The 24,063-nt window shown below is 40.3% G+C and overlaps 1 protein-coding gene across 4 annotated transcripts; it reads left to right on the top strand.

Annotated features, from left to right (window-relative positions):
• Positions 1–5,512: 5,512 nt before the first annotated feature.
• si:zfos-943e10.1 (GRAM domain-containing protein 2B) lies at positions 5,513–23,271 on the top strand. Of its 4 annotated transcripts, none has more exons than XM_061683998.1 (13): positions 5,513–5,769; positions 14,169–14,342; positions 14,878–14,941; positions 15,403–15,475; positions 15,561–15,664; positions 15,757–15,855; positions 15,954–16,025; positions 16,283–16,351; positions 16,540–16,636; positions 17,413–17,508; positions 17,778–17,883; positions 18,137–18,244; positions 21,445–23,271. In XM_061683998.1, the coding sequence occupies exons 1-13, from the start codon at positions 5,678–5,680 to the stop codon at positions 21,461–21,463; spliced, it is 1,173 nt and encodes a 390-aa protein (XP_061539982.1). In that variant the 5' UTR covers positions 5,513–5,677; the 3' UTR covers positions 21,464–23,271. The 4 variants fall into 4 exon arrangements, with proteins under 4 accessions (XP_061539982.1, XP_061539980.1, XP_061539984.1 ...); XM_061683996.1 differs by having other exon boundaries at positions 14,166–14,342; XM_061684000.1 differs by lacking the exon at positions 5,513–5,769 and adding an exon at positions 13,011–13,300.
• Positions 23,272–24,063: the final 792 nt, after the last annotated feature.

The raw sequence follows: 24,063 nt of genomic DNA, 5'->3' as shown, positions 1-24,063 counted from the left end.
ATATCTTGAAACATTTCGCTTTTGCCATTTTCTGTCTGTGACCTCCCAAAGAGTCTTGATGTGAAATGTTAAATGCAGAATCTTTGCATGTTGATACTGCTGATAATTTGGTTCTTACTTCTTCCGCCACTCTCAACTTATTCTGCTTATTAATCATTCCTGAACACCTGCTGCAGCCTGTAATCATGGCCGTCATGGCCTGTTTTTACGAGGCAAAGGTGATACCATGACTTCAAGGTCGGCATGTTTACGAATGTTTAACCCCTGAGATCAAGGATGAACTCCCTTGCAAACCTTCCTTTTCCAACAGATAAGTCACTTTGGGTCATACAAAGACTTACATGATAACATGTATATCTCTCCTGTTATAAAGAAAACAAGGATTTGTGTTCGGCAGCTTAGATAATGAAGTGGTTGTTTTCCCAAATGTGTAAGTGGCCATACATGAAACTGTCATCGTGTTCTACACATTTACATAACTAGAAGTCTTGCTTTATGTGTAACTAATGAATGACATGGACAATTCATAATCAAATCAGTCTGTCACAGAGACCAGACTTTATAGCACTGGATATCAGAGATGTACAAAAAAAATATATATATATATACAGTATTTAGAATGGCACACAGTGCAGACCTCTGCTAAAGCAATTTTATATTATAACAATCACACGATTGTACACCTACTGTATATGCCTGAATTTTGTCATTAAAACACTTCATCAGGCATTAATTGATAGACCCTTATTAGATAGCTCTACATTTGATCAAATACTGGTATTTACTTTTTAAGCAATTTAAGTAACTTTTTTCCATGGCAATGAAAAGATTAAGGTAATTCAAAATTTGTTACCGTTTTGTGTTTATAACTATTATTGCCTGAATCGGAATATTTTACCAATTTTCTTCCTTGGAGCCTGAAGGCCACGGTTACTTGTTTTGGTTTTCATTTTTAATGTTGACTCTTTCCACTGTAATAATTCCAGTTTTATGACAAACTGTCAATATTTGCAGAACAGGTCATGTGGCACATTTTCTGCTATTTGCATGGCAATTTTCCCAGAACTTTTCCCTGAAGTTTGAGTTAGCGCAGACAATATGCTATACTTATTCCTTCTGCACGTTGTCATTTTAACACTTGGATGTTTTCTATTTGCAGAGTAATTTCATTTGATGTCTACTTTGATGAGTAACCTTCTCATGTAGCCTATTGTGATATTTGCATCAACATAAAATGGATACAGACAAGAGAAACTGAAAACATACAATGATTTGCATTTCCAACCTAATATTAAGGTAAAGAAAAATGTTTTTCCAAGGTTTCAGGATTTCATACAAACCAAGTGGGTCAAAGTTTTCATTAAAAATAATAATGCTAGGGCAATATTGTGTTAATTTACCGTCATCATCGTGTTTCTCAAATATTGATTCATGCATCACTGATGATCCGTACAGTCAAATGTGTTCTTTCCCACTTTGCTTTGACACCCACTCTTTGCATCACTTTGACTTCCCTGTGAAGAGTGGTTTCCTCTTTTCTATTGGCTATATTTCCTGGCTAACGGAGCTGAGAGGAAAACACTAGAGGGTGGATGCAAAGGTTGTGTGTTTGCTCTGTCAGTACACTGCCTTTTCTGTTCCTGAGCTGTAGAGCTGCCCCAATGTGTACTCTCACAGTTGTAAACTAAAACTTTCTTATAGAATAAGACGTTTCCAAGGTCAGCATGTAGTAAATATACTTACGAAAGTCATGTTGCAAGTTAAAGGAAGTATGTTTCTATTTCGTCATAATGTTACATATTGAAACACAAAGAGATTTTTCGGCGCATATTCGCATATACTCTTAGCACAATGAACAGGCGAGATGTGTTCTGACATGTGCTTCCCTTTATTTTCTAATTGGCTACCATCAGACACCATGTGCAGTCATCTAACACTGTGTAAATTAAGCACAATGCACATCAGTTCCAAGATCAGGACGGAATACAGTGAAGCATACAACTGTCTTTTTATAAGCCCCAAGAAAATTACCTCGTTCCACTTCCCAAGGGAGGTAATCTAAAATTCCAGACAGCTCAGTTTATTCTTTTCGCACTTTCGGTATGTCCTGGACACCAACTTGAGATTCAGAACCTATCTTTCTCTGCTTTGTGTCCTGAAACTCTTTCTTTTAACTCCTCCCTGGGACCTCTTATCCCAATTCTGTGACATCACCTTGACAGAGGTTTGCTCCTAAAGTTTTGTGACAAGGAGATGATACTTACAGATACTTACTGGCCATAAAGTGAAAATAAATGTCTTCCAAATTTGAATGATTAAAAAAACATAAAAAAGTATCAAATGAGACATCAAAATAGTACCAAATGCTAGGCTAAGTGTACTTTGGTGTACTTTGAAGGTACTTTGACAGGAAGTGATGTAACTATATCCAAGTGATCAACACAGTTTTTCTTATTTTTAATTTGTTTTGATTATCTATTATCTTTATCTCACTGTTAGTGGTTAAAATAAAATGGATTAAATTGTGTATAAAGTTTGGCATGAAAAGGCATGCAGTGGGCAAAATAAATAAATCCCACCGGTTTGTTGCGTGGCTTATCCACGCAATGACAACGAGGCGCTCTAAAGAGGCCACGTCAGCCTGACGTCCCAGGTCCACAGCCTGGCTGTCAAGTCAGACTTTATTTTCACCCTGCCTGCTCTTTTGGCCTTCTCTGGGTGATGCGTGCATACACATGGCCTATAACGAGGCACTCTAAAGCACCCACGCCAGTGGGCTATCTAAAATGATGATGCATTTTTGGGGTGTAGGCTTACACGTCACGATTATGCCGGATGACCGCTACGATAGTGATGTTGTTTTTTTCCCAGAGGCGCACAGAAAGCTAGAACCCTTGTGGACGGCATAGGTTTAATTCCCAACTAGTACCCCAATACCAAGCCATTGCCGGTCTCAAAACAAATCATGCAAGTGACTCGTTGTGGCGACTCAAAGCCGAAAGTTGCAGTATTTATACGCTTGCACAAAAAAACATGTCAACAAAATGAGTGTCTTTTGTCTATTCCTGCATTACACTGCTTTTGTCATACTTTCTGAAATAACAATATATTAACTGTGACCATAATTTGAATTTTGGGGTTGAGGTTCATCTGAGTGTATGCTTTTATCACTTGTTGCTGTTCCTGCCTTTTCTTGATAAGTAGAGTGGAGATTTATTGAAAGTTGTATTGGTCTTCTATGAGTTGTTATTATGAAAAGGTGGGTTTATTTATACTGTTGCACCGAGCAGCTGAGCAATGCTTTATGATTGACTATGTTAAGAATTAGCTTTACATAGATAATACTGACTGTGCTTGCATGAGTTTTCGCCAGCTACTAAGGCTTCATTCCACATTGCCCAAAACATGCCTGTTAGGTTAGTTGAAAACTCTTAATTGTCCTTAGGTGTGAATAGTGGTCTAGACTTGTATGTGCCCTTGGATTTGCTGGGGACAAATCCAGGGTGTACCACACCTCTCACTCAAAGTCACTTGGGACAGGCTCCATCACAGCCGTGCCCCTAAAGAGGATAAGCGCTATGGAGAGTGGATGGACGGATAATCATGCTTGCACAAAAAGGAAAGGAATTTGTGTTTGGAAGATTTTTTCCTTGTTGTAAGAATGCTTCCTGGCAATCAATCGTATAACATTGGAAAGCTTGTTGGTTACCCTTGTAAATGGTGCCAAATTTGTAAGGAACATGCATTCATGGGATGAGCAGCAGCGCTGAGTATGCGGGTTGAGGCGATGACGAACGTGTCAAATCTTCTCTCCCAACTTCAAGCTTGTGTTCCATAAAACCAAGTAGTGGCATTGTTTGGACTCAGGGCCAAACTGAAGGCCAACTTTCATATTACAGGGGCTGTCAGAGGCAGGCAGCCAAGTGCGCGTCCCAAGAACACAACACCCCATGGAGACCATTCCCTCACACTGTCAGCAGTGAGGTAGTCTTCTACAGATTTGCAGTCAAGGTTGGGCCAGATAATTTGGAATCAGACTGCATGCAGACACTCTCTGGTTTTACAGGGCTGCTCTGAGTCCTATCATGGATGCCCTTCACCTTCAGGCCTGTTTGCACTGATGTCGGCAACACAAGCACTGTAACCTGAACACGTGGAGGATTGTTATGTTCGATGGTGAATCCAGATTCTGTCTATATCAGTTGGATGTAGACGTGTAGAACACTATCCTGATTGCCGCAGCGATAAATCTTTGGGTGGAGGCAGTGTAATAGTGTGGGGAGGCATCTCCCTTATTGAAGAAACAAGGCTTGCCATTATTGCATGCAATCTCAAAACAGAGAGGTATCAACATTGCAAACAGTCCCATATCTCTACAGTCAGGGACCCATTTCTATCCTCCAAATTGACAACCTTGCCCCCTCAGAGTGGGGTTGATCAGAGACTACCTCCGGAATCTGGGAGTGGAGATAATGGAATGTCCTGCCCTCCACCCCACTGAACACCTGTGGGATAAGTTTAGATGTGCTGTTTGTGCCAGAGTGACCAGCACAACCACGCTGGCTGCCAAAAATATTGGTTGAAGAATTGGATGCCACCCCAGAGCAGTCTGTGACCAGGCTGGTGACAGCTTGAGGAGAAGGTGTAGGATGTTGTGGCTGTGTACTGTATGGTTCTTCCTTCCACATGACTGAGACTGAATAAATTGTCAAATGGCCAGTATGTCTTGTTTCTTCAAACTGCAATCACTCAATCCACTAAATAACATAACAAGAGTCAATGACAACAGCAAAATAAGCTGTTTTCATGAGAAGAGGTTAGAAGAGATTTTTCATAGGGGCAAGCCACATACTCAGCTCTGCTGCTCATCCCACAAATGCATGTTCCTTACATATGTGGTACCAGGCGCAAGATAATTAAAAGAGTAATAAACAGGCTTTCAAATGGTGCTAATTTTAATATTTCAATGGTGCTGCTAAGAGGCATTGTTACAACAAAGAAATCAGCTACCAAACACATTTTCTTACTCACTGTGCTCTTTAGATACGCAATGGTGTCAAACTGAGAGGTGTTTTAATATTCAAATTATTGTATTTTGCTACATTTGAATGCGAACACATTAGAAACACTTTGTTTCGAGTGTAAAGCAGTTCTACACGACTCCAAATTGAACTGTGTACATATTGTTAAGAGATGATCTGACCGTGTTTGTTTTTATCGGGTGGGGGTAAAATAAAAAAGCGATTATTTGGGTTTCCATCCAGAAGTTCCCTATTGGCGATTCACGCGTTGTTGTATACACGTGTAAAGTTAACGCCTCGAGTATATTATTGCTTACATAGGTCCGGACTTCGCCTAATAATAATACAGTGCGTTCCAGATGTCTGTGAACAAGGACCACCCTTTCCCCCATCTAAGGGAATAGGTGGGCTGTCCCAACCAGCTACCTCATTCTGATTGGATGCTGCGTCTGACATGACCGCTTTTAAGCAGCCTCTCCTTATTGCTCATTGGTCCGTTGCCTTGGTTCGATTTCGGCTCATTATCCTAATCAGCGGTGGATGACACAAGGGGGGTTCGAGGCACAATCCAAGGCAGAACTGTGCGGCTCGGCTCGGGTCGGCGTGGCGTGGCGCTTCGTATCCACACGAGCTGACCACCACTGGCAGAGGGAAGAATGCTCGAGAACAAGAGGGAGCGCTTGAAAACCTTCCTGCGGAAGATCGATGAGAAGGCCATCGTCAGAATCAAACACTTCATGAAAGAGAGGTGAGCCCAAAGATGTGTGGATGCTACAACCATCTGCCGGTCAGCATCGCCCAAAGAGACGATGCTAACCATTAGCATTTCATCGATGCAAGCAAACAGACTTATTGATTCACAGTCAAAGTCTTCCTACCACAGGACGGTAATGGGAGTTGGTCGGTTTGAATTGTCAAAAGATTTGAAATGTACGTGAGTTCCAAATACGAATACGACTGCTAATGCTAACGAGTGAGCCACCCCGGATGCTGAGACCTTTAAATGGAGCCTCGTGCCACACTTAACACATTTCAGATGCAAAAATAAACGAGAGCTTTGGTTTAATGTACACAACGCGAGTTATACTTACTTATTTCTACAAAGTGTGTTTCTAACCATTCATTTGCACTGTAGGATTTGTCAACGTAATGAATGGTCCAAAGATACCGACGTTACTATGGTAATATACATGTAACTAGTCAAATGACAGTTTTGTCGTGTTTAAAAGGAGTACATCGATGTGTGACCATAAATGAACGTGGATTGTAGGTTAGTGTAGTGTTTCAGTGAGTGACAACCATATTGACCAGTGGCTCTGCTCTGTTCTTACTAATGTTTCCATCACTATTTGCCTCTTTGTATTCTCTGCAGAACAGAAAGACTAAAACATTTGTAGACCTTCGTTAGGTACACATGCACAGAGATTTGTAAAAATCAACCTTTACATATACAACTGTTGTCTTTGGAGGTATTACTCTTACTTCAGTATTTGTTTCTCAGCAGCAAGGATCAAAAAACAACAACCTCAATTTCCAGGAAATTACATATTTAGCTCTCATGGGTCTGGTCACAAGTGGTTGCGTGCTTTATAACAATCTCATGCATGGCCCTCCATGTCTTTTTGAGCGTTGCCTTTCATGTTCCTCATCGCAGGATAATTTGTTGTTGTTTCTCCAACGAGAGATGTCTGCAAATGTTCAACTCACAGATTTTTAAACCTTAGGTCAGGTTTACGTACACAATTTGCATTTCGTCTTCTCTAAAGGATTTATGGTCTGATCTTGTAATGCGGAGTCCAGTCCTGACAATTGCGTCTTTGTCATCCAATAGACTCATTAACATTGTGTGAATCTTGAAAATGAGGCTCAAATCCACAGATTAAAGTGAGTTGTACAGCCTAAAACAGGATATTTGCTTCCGCAGTGCTTACAACTAGTTTATCACGAAAAGTTAGACTGCAAAGTGGCAGAGTTTGAGCGACCTGTAATGACACAACAGCCATGCAGATGTCACGTTGGCTTCCAAATTGATGATCCAAGGGGGGGAAAAATGGGTATATATATTTCTTGATTTCTGCGGGCAATATTGAACTTCAATTGAGACGTGCTACAGTCTGGGAAGGTTCATCATGTTGGTAGGAATGTTGAAGAGTTGCTCTCAAACCAGCCAGTCATAGTTGAAGTCAAGTGTTGCCTCTGTCAAGGCAGTGCTAAAGACACTCCTTTGCCCTTGCTACCAAGTTTAGGTAAGATGGCCTGTCGGGACACTGCAGTACAGAAGCTTGCTGAATTCCATGAAATTTTGTTTCTCTCATTCTTAAGTACTGTTTGTATGTGGCCATGTAAAAATGCTAATTTATCCTGGTTGGCATAAAATGAAACGGAAAATCTGTCTAACGTTTTGTGGGATAACTTTGGTCTATACTACCCTTAGGCCATGTTTCCAAAACAACCTAGTTAAACCAGAACTTATTTTATTATTATTATTATTATTTCTGTGTGACATACATCATGATAAGTCCGGGGTGTCAAACCATTTTTGCGGCGGGCCACATTGTTGGTAGTTTCCCTCAGAGGGCCGTTTTGACCGTGAAACCATACACAGTAAATGTTTCATCGCCTGATCATAGTATTATATATACACACAACAAAATGATGGATAGCTAGTTTTCAAATCAGATGTCAAGGATAATAGTTTGTTCAGCTATTGTTCTAGTTACTGTAATAACGGGTAAATGATTCGCTTTTGCCTGCCACATAAAATGATGTGGCGGGCCGGATGTAGGCTGCGAGTTCGACAGTCCTGCTATTTGGTTTTATTTTATCCACTTGATAATCTTTTCATTTGAGAGGTGCTGCTTGAGGATTGAAAAAATGTTTTTGTTTCAACAGTATTAGATGTCATATCTTATCAAATTATTCATTTGATGTTTTGTGTTAATGTTGTTTACGTGTTGAACTCTGAAGCATGTATGTTGAGTAACTACTGTATCAATGACTCATGTGTAACTACTGTATTCCCGTACTATGTACTGGACTAATCTATTATTTTTACTGTTAATTATATGTGGACCCCAGGAAGATGAGAAAACTGTTACGGCACAAGCTAAAGGGGGTGTCGGCAGCAGCTGCTGCTTAAGACGCACTTAGAGCGAGCGCATTGTCAGATTTACTTCAAACTTCACAGAAAGCAAGGATAATAATAGTGAATCACATACATATAGTTTTCTATAGCATCCTAATCCTATAAATGTGTGCTTCTTGACGCCGAAAAACTTTTTGTAGTCAGATTTGCTGTGTAACAACCACGAGGAACAAAACTTGTCAAAACTTCGATTAAACACTTATGTAACATCGATAATACAACCACGACTTCTTTGGCAATGCGTCTTCATTGAATCGACAACAAACAGATCTTCCAGAATTAGCAGTAAGAGTTACTAGTACTTAAAATCCACGAGCGGATGCATAAGCAATCATGTGGCTACTTTGAAACGAGTACCTGATTAGCCGACTGTCGTATCCCCACAACCCCAAGACTGGGTATTGTATAGTTCATACAAATGAAACGACGCTGCTCATGGAATTACATGCGCATGTTTGGCTGATGCCGTAGTGCGGGCCAATGTCATGCTGACTTCAAATTGATCCTGCGGGCCTAACAAAATGTCTGCGCAAGCCAGCAGCGTGGCATGTCTGATGTAACTGATTCCAGTTCACGTGGACATCCAAAAATTGCTGCAAACACTGCCACTTTGTCGAGAACCACTGTACATGCACACCAATTGCTTGTCCACCCAGATGCAACAGTCTTTTCAATACTTTGTGCATGGGCATATGAGTTAGGTGACTGAAGACTAAGGAAAGTAGTTACATTTAACTGGACACTTCAGTGGTGCAGTGAATATAAACTTTAATGGAGAAGAGGTATAAGCACAAATGTTACTACAGCGTTATTATGGTTCAGGTGTGACCACCTGCACACCTGTCAGGTTTCACTGACAACTGTTTTCAGCATTTTAAATGAACACTTTCAATGTCGTTCTCATAGACATCCACTTTGAGACCCATTTTCAAATGTTTTCATTTCTAGCCTCCAAAGCCCAACAGCATTTAAAAGGAAATAGACTAGCATCATGTTATAGTAGATGGGTGTAGCTTAATGATTTAACAATTTTCCACCATAACCTCCTACCCTCGTTTCGCTCACGTGCGCGCTCACTGGGAAGATTTGAAGAATGATCACCTCTTGTCTGCATCACCAGTCTACATACAGGATTTGATGTGAGGCGCTGTGTGCACAGGGCCACATGACTTTCTCACAAACACGCATTCAGTAATACACACACGTACACGCATAACTTTCTGCAGACTGAGGACTGGCAGGCTGCCACTAACTGCATTTTATTTTGGCCTAACAAGTAGCTCACTTCCCTGCCCTTCATGTCTGTTCTGTTGAAGCTCAAACACGTAGGCTTGATTCATACTGCAAGTCCAAGTGCCCATCTCTCTCTTAATGCCTATGTACACATTTTCAAATTGTTTACATGTACATTTCAAGGAACACGTATCTGCTATCATTGTTGTTACATTTATACAACACTTGAAACAATCTGTGTTCAGATGCCCAAATTGCATGCTGAATATTACACACGTCAACAGTCGACAGCGATAACACAGATATAAACAATTATTTAAAATAAAAACATTAAAATTAGTAATCCGTAAATAGTTTCTTTGGTCTGGACACCTAAATTCAGCATTGGTCCCTTCACTGTAACCCAGAAACATACTTTAGTTGTCTTTAAATTTCATAGTTCTCCATAGTCGCTAATTTGTTCTAAATGGAAGCTGAGTACTCACAAAGTTAAAACCAAAAGTGTCTACTTTACGCTCATTGCCGTACTTTTCTCTTGTGCAGTTTTATATGGGTGATGACAACTTTGAGAAGCTCTGTGTAATTTTCCATCCTAGAATACATTAAATTTCACATTTAAACAATACAGCGACTTACCAAAGATGTGTTTAACAGAACAAAATGCTCAGCAGTGAAAGAAACTCGGTCACACTTTAAAATGTTGGCATTCAAAGCCACAACGTATCCAATAACATTTAACTTGAATTTGATAGCAGACATGCTTGGAATATGTCTGCCTCAAAACTGCTCATTGTGGCACATTTACCGGTAACGTTTTAAGGACAACAAACCATTTCTCTCCAGAAGATGGCACTCTCGCACAACGGGATGTGCTTTTTCTCATCTGGCATGAGAACCAGAGGCTCCATTTTCATCATCGCAAGATGTTTTGTCGATGGGCTCGTGGAGCTGACTTCATCTTTGGCAATGAAACTCTGGAGCTTTGGTCACGTCAGCAAATTAAAGCAGTTATAATGTCACTTTTTTGTGATTGGAACGTATTCTCTGAAAAGCAAAATTGTTGGCTTTATTCCGAAATCCGCTATCATACAAGATATTTTTTAACGCACCTATGAAAAACTTTACAGTTTCATTGCGAACTGGTGTTCATGACTGTCCACAACTCTGTTAGTAGACTTCAAACTAATTTGAGTACCTTTTTTTTTTTTTTTTTTTTTTTTTTTTTTTTTTTAAACCAGGGCGATTGACTGGCAACTAGGGTGTACCGCGCCTCTCTCCCAAAGTCATCTGGGATAGTGAAGATAAGTGTTACAGAGAATAGTTGTTGTTTACCAGTCAATATGAACCTGGTTGTGTGAGTTTGCAAGCTGTGCAGTGATAAACTAAAAAATAACACTGACTGTAACTTGACTCGTGTCCAGATTTTCTGTGGTGATCTCTGACTATGTCTTTGTTGGTACACTATTATAAACGTTTACCATATTTACAAAGCCCCATCTCAAACACATGGTATAGACTGCTTGTTATCCTGTATTAAGACAGTGACTTTAGCTCTATTAGCATGTCTATTGAACTCTATGCTTTTGACTCAAATTCCTACTTGTTAAATTGGGTGATTTAAGGGCTAATTTAAAAAGTAAATGATCCACCAATAGGTTTCTTACCCCCCACCATTTACCTCCCACTGTTACAACCATTTCCACATCAACACAGGCTCTGACCACTAGAAAAGCCCAAGCTTTTTTAAGAATTTAAGGCTGGACCCCAACCATCTTTTTTGTGGTTCACTAATCTCGGAGGTGTTCACTCTCTACTTCACATTTCACTCTCCTTGCTTGTGTTGGTTCTTGGTTGTTTTCAAGTGTCGCCCCGGAAACAAATAGACCTTTACTCCCATTGCATTAGTCAGTCAATGTGTCAAAGTGCAAAAGGTCTCTCCAGTGGAGGTTTGAAACATTACAGTTAAGGAACGACGTGGAGGGAAGGCGTTGTTTAGCATGGATAGAAAGGAAGTCCGAAACCAACAGAGACCTGTCGCTGAGAACCATTGTGCTGAGGTTCTGGAAAGGTAAGACTAGAAAATGTCCAAGTCACTAACTCTATTATTGAAATAATCATTCTAGGAATGATTCATATTTGTGTGAATTTTGATGTGTCGGTTAGTCATGTGTTTTTCAAACTAGGGCTGACAACTTGAATCATTTCAGTCAGATGAGCGCTATGGTTGTTAAAGCTTCAAAAAGATCTCCATTTTATTTTTAGCAGTAGTCCAGTGAGCTCAATTGGTCAATTTGTAAGTGTATAATGTGATCCTCCTCAAATGGAATTTAAGGACACACAAATTGTTCACTGTCTGTCTGTAATTTCAATTTGACAAACCATCCTCATGTGATGTAACTTTCCCAGAGAATGAAATAAACTGAAATAAATTGCAATTGAGAATGAGTTCAGATGCACTATCTTGTAGTGTTGTGGGCACACAGTGCTTAATCTCGGAAATGGGTCGAAGGTGTGAAATTTTACAGGTCAGTCTAAACAAACAGTTTTGACAATGCTGTTGCTTGACAAATACACAAGGGAAAATACATTCCGGCTTTCATTAGATTGTTATTGTGTAAATGTGGGGGTCTACTAGTATTTGATTAATTTCATTGGTGTGTTGTAAACAGCGGAACCCACCACCGTTGCATCCTCTGAGACAAATTGGAACCAGAAACACCTGTAAACTGCAAAGCAAATGTCTTGTGCCAGACCCTGTAATTGATTCAGTTCAATTCAGTCTCAGAATGAGAATGAAGTAAGGAATGGGTCCTGGTGTTGAAAGAAATACTCCCTTTTGACTTTGTTGGTGTTTCCAGTTAACAGCCTCCCTTCTTTACAAACCTGTGATGATAGCCTTTAAATATTGTTGCTATTGCTGTTAGTTTAGCCTCATAAGGGGAAATAGCGCAGACACAGACAGAACAAATGTTTGTATGATGTTTGTCTGCAGACCAGGTGGCTGCGCAAATACCATCCTCCCCCCCCGCCCCCCTCGTTACAACATTGGAGGGCCTGTTAACTGCTGAAACATCTGTAGTAGTAGACATGCCTACAAAATGGAACTAGCCCACAGCTCCCATCTTTTATTTTGTATATCCAGTCAGGCATAATGACATGGTTTGCCTCCAGCTGAGGCTGCAGTGCATGACTTACTTCCCTTTAGCGCCCGAACTTTACTCCAGTCATCTAAGGTATTGGAGCACAAAGCATATTCACCTGGGAGATACCAACTAGGTTCTCCTGTGGTGAAACATAATTATTTTTAATTACTGTACCATAATTAAATTATGTGTCGCTGCCCTTTCTAGGATTTACCAAGTGCCTGCCAACCCTTTTTGTAACATGATCGTGCACCACTCCTAGATCAGCATTTTACTTTTTTTGCATCTGCTTTGCTTTTGCTTGTTCACAAGAAGGAAAATATCTTGATGTTAGACACCACTTGTCAGTGAAGGATTCAAATGTTTTTTTCTGTTAGCACAGTACTGCCTTTGTGTGCATATGTATAAGTGCACTCGGGGTTTGTTTGTGCACTGGTACGTGTGCTCTACTGCTTTCTTTCATGCGTTTGGCTTCAGGGGGAGTGGCTAGGTTTGACGTCACCCTCTTACGGAGTGTCACACCACCGCAAGCACATACGGTAGTGGCTTCCTCTTTCAGCACGTTCATACAAAAACAGCAGCATGAAGACTGGATTTTAGAATGGACTGTAAATCTAGTTTTAGTTATTGCTTCTTTGTAGTCATGGCGTGATGCCAGAAGTATTTTAATACAGACTGGGGTTTTTAGAAGAAAAGGAAATGCCAACTGTCAGTAGCTATATGAGTTTCCGTTCATCAAAAAGATTAAAATTTTCCAGGTAAGTCGGTCGTCTCCCTCCCATAGATTATTCTGTACCGTCTTGTCTTTTGTAACCATATTTAGCTCTTGCATTCTGAAAGCCTCAACGTCAGCCATTTGTCACAGTTGCTATTTTTCAAGACTATTAAAAAAAACGTTGCATTTCAGCTGCATTGACGAAACTAAAGCCAACGCTAGACTTTTTTTTACGAACACATGAAGTGTATAGCCACTTATTGACACAATGTACAATTAAAAAGAGAGAGAGAGAGAGAGAGAGAGAGAGAGAGAGAGAGAGAGAGAGAGAGAGAGAGCGCAACTTTAACCAGCACATTAGTTTGCTGAAAATGTCTTTCAGTAACCAGTCTTAAACCAAATAAGGACATGTTTTGTTTGAAATGTTATTGTAAACAGTAGTGTTGTTTACTGCTTTATGGCTACCCTTGGTTTGTAAGGGTAAAATAGTTAGAGAATGCAAGAAATGGTTATAATTGCAGGTTTTTGAGCGCCTCAGTGGGGTTTGTGATTTCATGACTTCAAGATGTGTTCTCACCTGTGGTCCATTTCCAAGTCTTTAGCTGTGAACAACTACTGTATGTGCTGTCATAATCAACATTTACACATCCCGTTTCCGTAGACGAAATACTGTTTAAAAAAAAATAAAAAAAAAAAATACAGAGTTTCTCAATAAACGGACCCCTCACTTGATGTTGAAACGGAATGATGTCTCATAAGATGAAAGTAACGACAACAACGGTTGTGTAATTAATGGCTGAGAGTGCATGAAAAATGTGTTGGTACTATCCTGTGCGTGCACATCAACTGGATTCTCATGTAACAAAAGCTGTATTTAAATTAATTCTTCTTCTTCTTGCTATGTCCAGCAGCTACCCAGTAGAGAGCAGTGGTGGTGGAGTGTCAGCCAAATTGAAGAAGAGCAGGAGCACCTCCAGCAAAGACGGTGTCAAAAAAGTGGAGGCCAGGAAGACGTTGAGTCTGGAGGCGGCACAGCTGGAGATTCAAGAGCAACACAAAAGCCTCACCAGACAGTTGGCCATCAGGTAGGAGGCCCTGAAAGAATTTCTCTTCGAGCTACGTCGAATAATATTTTGTGAAAAAGTAGTATGGGTTAAATCATAGGCTGACTGTGACACATTTGGCTTGATGTAGCGTCACAAAAAAACTTGTATCACAAGACTTGAGAAGCTGTTGTGGCAAGTGGTGACACACATGACTGCGCTGCTCAGGCTTTCCTCTCACATGATTTTAATGTGTGTGAAGCCTTCTTGGTATCAAGGGTGTAACGTGAGGTTGCCTACACAATCCTATGATTAGCATGGCATTTCAAGCGTGTCAAATAGCAATTAGTGTAAATCAGGCCATTTGAATGCAAATGACTGTCTTGACCGCAACATGAGAGCCTTAAATGGGTTAACAAGTCTGAGTTGCGTAATTTCCTTTTGATAACACATACTCTCACTTACACCCTATTTGTTTGTGAAATAATCTTTTAAGTTCTCATTTGAATGTTGGAATTTGTTGTGAACTGAACAAAGTTATGGTTAATGTACAACTAAGTATGTACTCTACACATAGGTTACAGACTTTCGACGTTGACTGCAGAAGCTTCGACAGGCCTCAGGGCAGTGGCACACAAAGTGTAAGTCCACCTTAACTTTTGAAGTGTATACTGGTAATGTTAGGAAGAGGCTGTGCCTCTCTTGTTGAGAGGCATGTGCAAACACAACAGTCACACTCGGAATGCCGCACAAGCCCAGCAAGTTGAGCCCTCGATTCACTCTGTGATTACCTTAAATAAACCGGAGAACAGTTCTTAGACATTTCATTCATATTATGCCCAATTATATTTGGGAGACTAATTGCTCCACTTGTTTAAATATATGTATTCTTGGTGACTCTGTAGTGCGAATTACCACCCCCTCCCCTTCTGAGAGAGCAATTTTCTGACATGCAACTTTATTTTACAACTTGGCAACTTGGGCAGGTGTTTAAATGTTGCATGTGGTTGAGCATGGGGAACAGGAGGGGAGGGGAGTAGAAGAATGTCTTGTTCCCCCTTTTCCTACAAAATGCCAATAAACCTATTCTTCTGTCTTGTAGAGTTTCATAAAGCACAATGCAACATTCCACAAATTGTTTCCAGACATTCCAGAAAGTGAAGACTTGATACATGGTAGGTGGGCATGAATAATCAATTTACTTTTTGAGTGACTAAACCCAATATCAGAGTTCATGAAATGTACCACTTCTTTTCCCAGCATACATCTGTGCCCTGCAAAAGGAAGTGCCCTACCATGGTCGATTGTACATCACGAACAGCCATGCCTGTTTCCACTCGTCTGTTCTGCTCAAGGACACCAAGGTAAGCAGGCAGCCTCTTAACAAGCTTTCCTAAACCTAGGGACACAGTTTCAACAAACTCAAATTGTATGTTTCCTGTCGATGCCATTGCAGGTAGTGATCCCTGTCTCCTGCATTCACGTTGTCAAAAAGCAGAACACTGCTTTGCTGGTACCGAACGCCTTGTCAGTCCGAACCACAGAGGGAGAAAAGGTTCGTTCTTTTGTCTAGGCCAACAGAGCTTGTAATTAGGTTTGTTAGCTAAGCAAGTAGCTAATGTTCTGTCTGTCCTGTTCCCTGATCATGTTCAGTTCCTGTTTGTCTCATTACGGAACAGAGAAGCATGTTATCAGCTGCTGTGCTCTGTGTGTCCTCAGCTTGAGGTAAGTGGTCTGGGACGCCAGGACTCTCTTAATCACAAGTTGGTGAAACTGTAGATAACAGTAATGCAAGTGATACAAGTAGTGCCAATGTGCAAATAACTCAAATTCACCATACAAATTCTGAAAAGCTATGCATTTGCAAAAGCCTTCATCTTTAACACTACCCCCTTATTTGTTTGTTTGTTTGTTTGTTTCCATTCAAAAGTGTTAGACTACCAAATCAGCACCGGCATCATAAGGGTGCGTTTTGTTTACAGGACCGCAGCACCAACAGTAGCCCCGTCATCTCCTCTGCCGAACATAGCTTTGACAAGAGCAAACTTGTTGTAAGTAACTTGTTATACTGTTGTTTTTGCTTTCTACTGCTGCTGCTTGGTATGTTGTGAAACCATAATAGATTATTTAATTTGATCACTTCATGTCTCATCTTTCTCCATTATGCCCTCAATCTGCATGTCCGCAGATGTGTGCTGCGGAATTAACTCACGATTGTCTTTGTGTACCGTCATGGCAGAACTCCAGCCAGTCCAGTCTGGATGGCAGCTTTGACCAGTTCGATGGCTCTGAGCCGCAGGCATTGCAGGACAAACCTCTGCACAGCGCACACAAAGGTGAGAAGTCTACATTTGGCATGAAAATTATCGTGTTGAAGTGCCACACGATCATGCAGCCAATGTGGCACTTGAACTTGTTGATTTTGTTCATCCCTGCCTGAAATTGATAAGTCCAAGATCCAAAAGCAGTCATTTTCAGTCCGTTTACGCGTGCACTAAAGAAAACTGAACTATTCCATTGAATCGATGTAACAAGTCATAGCATATGAATGGAAGGAAAATACATCTTTTTAATAAGTGGCAGAACAGCTGTGAAACATGGTTTTAAACTCTGACATGGTAACTACAGTAAGCAAATCCACAAATCAAATCATGTATTTTAACACTAAAACTGAATTTTTCTGTTCACATTTGAATACAAATAGACTGACAATGATGTGTCTGTATTTTGTTAGTCCATGACAATTAAAAAATAACATTTTCAAAGACTGAATCAAAGTTATTCATCAGGATCTATTTAATTCACACTTATCACACTGTTCTTGATTGTTAATCAGCGCACAATAATTCTGTGAAATGAGCAAAGATATTGAAGTTGTCTGTTTTAGCACTTGGCTTGTAATATTTAGCAAGTAGGAATGAGCTACTCTTCCTTGTAGCTGATAGGAGCATTGTTGCCGCCTAGCGTAGCCGAGGCAGACATTGTTTAGCCAAAGATCGAATTGCTGGACTTGACATGGGAGTGTGAAAAAGTAGGAGAACAAGCAGTCCGTAATCTGATCAATTTGCCCATGCAAACGTATTCATCGATGTCTCCCTCTATTTGTATGCAGAGACCGCACTGCCTAATGGAAAAGGATCCACTTTCAAAAGCCTGCATAAGCAGCAGAGTGAGAGCTCATCTTCAGAGGATGATTTGTCCGTTTCAGGTATCAAAAACAATCCCACAGTGGCTGTATGCCTTGGTTAACTTCCAGTTCATTAAAAATATTTGGGGAGATCAGATTGCATGTATGTTTAATTCACATGCACATGATAAAACCCATACAAAATTGCACAGCATTTTTCTGGTGTTGCGGCTTCATGTGTCTGTCTGAATGCTCTTGAATAAATGATGCCTGAAAGCCAAATTTAGATGCAGCCTGCCAACATGACATTGACATTAATGTTGTCCTTGCATGTTCGTCCCCCCCTTCAGTTCCAGGTGGCTCGTGGGTTTGGAATGTGACGGAGAAGGCCAAGTCTCTGCTGGTTCAGAGAGAGGCCAGCACCCTCAACACGCTGCTCTTCATCTACTTGATACTGTAAGTTTCTGCATCCCACTCCAAATGTGTGTGTGTGTGTGTGTGTATGTATGTATGTATATATATATATATATATATATATATATATATATATAAATAAACGCACACAAACTCTGTTAGTTCAAAGTTAGATGTGTTTGTATCATAGCAAAAAAGTTTATCAAAAGTGATGTTTTCTGCACACACTTCAAGGAATTATTATGCCCACATAGTGGCGTGTTCATGTTTATTTCAACTTGTCTATACTCCTCAGGGTGGTGGTGCTGCTGCTGTCCTCAGGCTACATCGGGTTACGTATTGTGGCCCTGGAGGAACAGCTGATGTCACTTGGTGCACTGCCCGAGTTCACCCTACAGAGCGGGTAAGTTGTTGTCCAAGCCAACCACAAACCGAATTAATTGAGCAATATTTAACACTACAGCTTGGGCATGAAGAGGTGATAACCCATTTATACTGTAATGCATTAATTCACTCTTAAGTAAATAGTCCAATTTTTTTTAAACATTTTTTTTAAAGAGCATAGGCAATTCCTTCAGAAATTATAAATGCTCAGATATTCTTTCACTGAGCTAAAAAGCCCAAGACTGAACACAATTAAGGACTACAGTAAAAACCCCCAAGGCCAAATGCAATTTTTCTCAGGAGGTTGGTTCATCTTCCGTTCATCCATAACAACAATTTTATGTAAAAAGAAAAGAACTTCTGTTTAAAATTAAAATGTTAAAACAAGAAGACATTCTCAACCTTAACTGTGATGACAAGTGACTGACACATATGAAGAAATGGAGCGATATTTTACTGCCTGGAAAGCAAGTCACCATACATAATGACTTCATGCATTTATTGTTTTAACATTGACAGACACAAATGTAAAAAGGAGCCAACCGTTGTTAGAATAATAACAAATGTGCGGAGAGATTACTACACGTGCTGTGCTTCACAAAGACTATGTAGCACACTTAAGTGTACGTTCTAGCCTTTACTTTTTTGAGTTGTACTAAATTTTACTGAGCAGCAAAATCTCTCTTTGAGCCCCAAAGTGATTATTAATTGAATTCAAAACTTGGGATTTATTATCCACCACAACACAACTTTAAATATCACTTTAAAGAACAATATAGATTAGTCAGAAGTAAAATAATATTAAAATGATAATGAAAAAAGAAATACTTGCTGTTCCTGCTGTGCGCGCCTTGGCCTCTTAGGGGCAAGTGTGGTGTGGTGCTTGCATGGAGATGCATTCTCACTTTCAGATAAAGAGTAGAAGAAGAAAGAAAGTCGCTATTGAATGTTTGGAATTTTTACAGATTAGGAAGAATATATGCTTGTGAGTATTGTTCTATTACCCATCTGTATGTATTCCTACAATGTTGGCGTGTGAATATTCATTATTTGTAATTCACTCCTGTGACTTCTAAGGCTAATCTTTGTTAGCCCGTCAATCAGGTTTTTCATTGTTTGTTAGCATTAAATTGGTGATTTTTGAGGAGCGAAACTAAAACGAAGTATGTGTTGTATTTAAATATACAATGTGTGTAATTATTTTTGTCATGTGTTTTAGTTTTACAGTAAACTCAAACTGGAGTGTCAATAAACAGCTGAAAGCACACTTAGGGAGGGCAGAATAACTTTCAGTACAGTGGGTACGGAAAGTTTTCAGACCCCCTTAAATTGTTCACTCTTTTTTATATTGGAGCCATTTGTTAAAATCATTTAAGATCCTTTTTTTCCTCATTAATGTACACACAGCACCCCATATTGACAGAAAAAAACTTAATTGTTTAGATTTTTGCTGATTTATTAAAAAATAACTGAAATAACACACCCCCATAAGTATTCAGACCCTTTGCTGTGACACTCATATTTAACTCTGGTGTTTCTTCTGATCATCCTTAAAATGGTTCTACACCTTCAATGGAGTCCAGCTGTGTTTGATTATACTGATTGGACTTGATTAGGAAAGCCACACACCTGTCTATATAAGACCTTACAGCTCACAGTGCATGTCAGATCAAATGAGAATCATGAGGTCAAAGGAACTGCCTGAAGAGCTCAGAGACCGAATTGTGGCAAGGTACAGATCTGGCCAAGGTTAAAAAAAACAACATTCTGCTGCACTTAAGGTTCCTAAGAGCACAGTGGCCTCCATAATCCTGAAATGGAAGACTTTTGGGACGGGCCGAAAACCCTTCCTAGAGCTGACCGTCCAGCCAAACTGAGCAATTGGGGGAGAAGAGCCTTGGTGAGAGCGGTAAAGAAGAACCCAAAGATCACTCTGGCTGAGCTCCAGAGATGCAGTCGGGAGATGGGAGAAAGTTCTAGAAAGTCAATCATCACTGCGGCCCTCCACCAGTCGGGTCTTTATGGCAGAGTGGCCCGACGGAAGCCTCTCCTCAGCGCAAGACACATGAAAGCCCGCATGGAGTTTGCTAAAAAAACACCTGTAGGACTAAAAGATGGTGAGAAATAAAATTCTCTGGTCTGATGAGACCAAGATAGATAGAACTTTTTGGCCTTAATTCTAAGTGGTATGTGTGGAGAAAACCAGGCACTGCTCATCACTTGTCCAATACAGTCCCAACAGTGAAGCATGGTGGTGGCAGCATCATGCTGTGGGGGTGTTTTTCAGATGCAGGGACAGGGAGACTGGTTCCAAATGAAGAAAAGATGAATGCGGCCAATTACAGGGATATCCTGGACGAAAACCTTCTCCAGAGTGCTCAGAACCTCAGACTGGGGCGAAGGTTCACTTTCCAACAAGCCAATGACCCTAAGCACACAGCTAAAATACAGAAGGAGTGGCTTCAGAACAACTCCATGACTGTTTATGAATGGCCCAGCCAGAGCCCTGACTTAAACCCAATTGAGCATCTCTGGAAAGACCTGAAAATGGCTGTCCACCAACGTTCACCATCCAACCTGACAGAACTGGAGAGGATCTGCAAGGAGGAATGGCACAGGATCCCCAAATCCAGGTGTGAAAAACTTGTTGCATCATTCCCAAAAAGACTCATGGCTGTATTAGCTCAAAAGGGTACGTCTACTGAATACCTATGGCTGTGTGATATTTCAGTTTTTCTTTTTTAATAAATCTGCAAAGTTTTCAAGAATTCCGGCATTTTTTTCTGTCAATATGGGGTGCTGTATATACATTAAAGTGGAAAAAATTAACTTAAATGATTTTAGCAAATGGCTGCAATATAAAAAAGAGTGACAAATTTAAGGGAGTCTGAATACTTTGTGTACCCACTGTACATCGCACAACATGCTAGCTTACTGCAAGGAACACCGGTGCATTCAGGGTGCTTTTACAATACAGTTCAGCACATTAATTGTTTTGGTTAGATTATAATGTTTTTATGATCTTGACAAGCCAAATGAAAATCAAGATTAAATTTCGATTAATCACTCAGGTTTACTATTTACTACGGTCCCCGTCAGCGCCCCTGAGGATGCATAACCATCTCTTGTACTTCTGTCCTACACTTTTGGAGTTTTGCTTGACATGCTTATCTGCTTACTTTTCACTGTGCCTCACTCTTGCCATTTCCTTTTCATCAGGTACCGCCAAGACACATAACACTCAGCGAAAGGAGAGGTAGAACGGCTGACTAGTGACTTGGAGGATAACTTCCAGCGGAAGACATTTCATGTCACGTCAAGCGAAAAGTGGCCAATCTGTGCAATTTCAACTTTTTAACTTGAAGGGCTAGTTAAAAAAAAAAAAAAATCATGCAAAATAAGAAAAAAGAGATGCCACCACTTAGTCGCACAGAGCCGAGCCAAAACACATGTACATCCTGCATGGTTGCAGCGTGTCTTGCTGTGAGGACCAAAGTCGAGCTTGGAGGACGTGGGACCGACTGTTCCACATCATCTTCCTCTCCTTCAGCATGCTGTCTGAACAGGGTTATACCGATCAGCATTAGCCAGCTGTCGCGCTCACCAACACACCCCGGCACCGCAGACGTCGCGCTGCCACTAGCCAAAGATGTGCACGTCTCTCTGCATGACGTTCACCCTCACCCTTCCGTCTTTGCATCAGTATGAACGCGTCTGTCTCCTTGGAAACTTGGGTACCTCTCTTTTGAATGTCTTTTCTTCCTTACCAGCTTCGGGCTGAAATGATGATGATCAGCCCACAAAGGCTTCTCCTGATGGTCTACTCTCTCCTGCTCAGTTTCTTTATCTCTTCCTCGTATTTGAAGTGATTTAACAAGTTTAATGATCAATGCTCAGAGCTTGTCCGGCATAATCAATGCATACATAGTTGACAGGAAAGCTGGACAAGATGTCTCAATGCGTTGTCAGGAGAAGAAGTGGTCACACTTTTGTTTTTTGGACAAAGTGGCGTTTGTACATTTCTAGTCAGGTTTCAGCAAGGTACACCAATGATGTGTCGCTAATGTTCATGTGTGCATCTGCATTAAGGAAACCTGACTGACTACAAGTTGTCCCTCGCCTCCGTGGAGGACAACTTAAAACCGCGCTTGTTGATAAGATCAAAGTTTCAGCAACAACAAAAATAGCTCTAAAAATTTTCAAAATGCCACAAATTACTATTATGCAGAGCAAAATGTTTTTTATTTCTGTGTACTGTTTTTCAAATCAAACTTTTGTGGGGAAGAAAATGTGTTAAAAAGGAAAAAACAAAAAAACTAAGATGTGAGTAAAAGGAGCGAGTGCACTTTACCTAATGTGTTGTGCCTGTCACAATCCAAGACGCTGTGTTTGGATTGAGTAGAAATGGCAAAAAGTTGTCATTTCGGGTGTTTGTCTGACGGTGCTAAGACCTTTCTTTGTTTCAAAGTGTTTTCACTCAGGGCTGGTGGAGACGATCCACCAGGTAGATATTCCTTTGTCATTTCAAAGTCTAGTGCTCGTCATTGGGCTTCACGTCTTGGCTTGGGTGCTTCTCTACAGTCCCTTTGAGCAAGAGAGAGCGAGATCACCGCTTGACTATTAATTTGACTTGTATTTATTGCTTGACTTGATTCTTTTTCCATAAGAGCCTCTCCCACCTGCCTGATGATGCCCATCCACACCACAGCTCACGCTCTGTTGTTGTGGAAGCGCTCCTTTCCCAACATGGAATAGACTTGATTCAAAACTGCATCACAAGTTCAATTTGCTGCATTCGGTCTCCCAGCAGGGGGTAGCACACGCACAGATCTACTGTCCTCAAGCGAATACGATGCAAATATCCTAACGGGGGCAGCATTTGTGTGGTTTTGCACTATTCAAAGTGTAAGTTTTGTAACCATTGTTAATGTCCTTAATTATACTACGGCCCTATAAATATATATTTATTTGCATTCTGTGTAATTCAAAGTAGTCTCTGTGAGATGACTTTGCTATTGCTGAAAATAAATCAAATGTTGCGAAGAATTGTTGTTGTCGTTTCATCTGTCGCCCTCAAGACTTTTTGTTTTTGTTTTTGTTTTTTTCCTCCATTCTCATATGTAAGAAGCAGACAACGTTAAAACTATGCTCCAGAAGAGACACACCAGTTGTCAGCAGTTCATTGTGTTAATTTGGGCATGCAGACATGGAGATATATCAGATACGGTGAAGGTTTTTACAATATCAAATGGAAAAATAATTTAATAACATCTTTTTTTTCCCCAAGAGAAATTTCGGAAGCAATTTGCTGTGTAGTCTGAAATGGTATTTTGACCTGTTTTCAACACAGGCTGGCCAAAATGAAGATGATTGCGTGAGTGACGTATTGAAATGTAAAAAAAAAAAAAAGCATAGGCGCGCCATCTGGTGGAGCAACCTGGACACTACTGTTGCGTTTTCCGGTGCTTCTCGTTTTTCGATGATTTACAATACAGCTCATTTATCACTGGATACTTCATTAGATACGCATGTAAATTCAAATGAGATTCGGTACAAAAGCTAATCAAATGCTACCTTTACAGATAAAAATGCTTTGTTTTGTTTGACACTCAGAATGCTTTTAATAAATGAATCCATGCATTCCGTTTTCTATTACCACTTATCATGTTCACGGTCTCTTTAGGTAAACAGTAAAGGTATTAACATAACATGAAAATTTTTGTTGTGTGTAGTCCCAGTAGTGTACAAGTGTACTACAGGCTTTAGGTGTGTACAAATTGGTAAAACCTTTTTATAAAAAGTCCATATACAGTATTATGCAAAGCTCTTAGGCCCCCA

This window comes from Phycodurus eques, chromosome 8 (genome assembly GCF_024500275.1).
Source record: "Phycodurus eques isolate BA_2022a chromosome 8, UOR_Pequ_1.1, whole genome shotgun sequence".
NCBI lineage: Eukaryota > Metazoa > Chordata > Actinopteri > Syngnathiformes > Syngnathidae > Phycodurus > Phycodurus eques.
Note: the sequence above shows the minus strand (reverse complement) of the source record. Positions and strands in the feature narration are given on the sequence as shown.

Excerpts from the sequence above, each read along its gene's own strand:
- si:zfos-943e10.1 (XM_061683996.1), top strand. The coding sequence starts at position 5,678 with ATGCTCGAGAACAAGAGGGAGCGCTTGAAAACCTTCCTGCGGAAGATC. Across the intron at positions 5,770-14,165 it reads AAACACTTCATGAAAGAGAG|CAGCTACCCAGTAGAGAGCA; the intron begins GTGAGCCCAAAG and ends TGCTATGTCCAG. Across the intron at positions 17,509-17,777 it reads GGATGATTTGTCCGTTTCAG|TTCCAGGTGGCTCGTGGGTT; the intron begins GTATCAAAAACA and ends CCCCCCCTTCAG.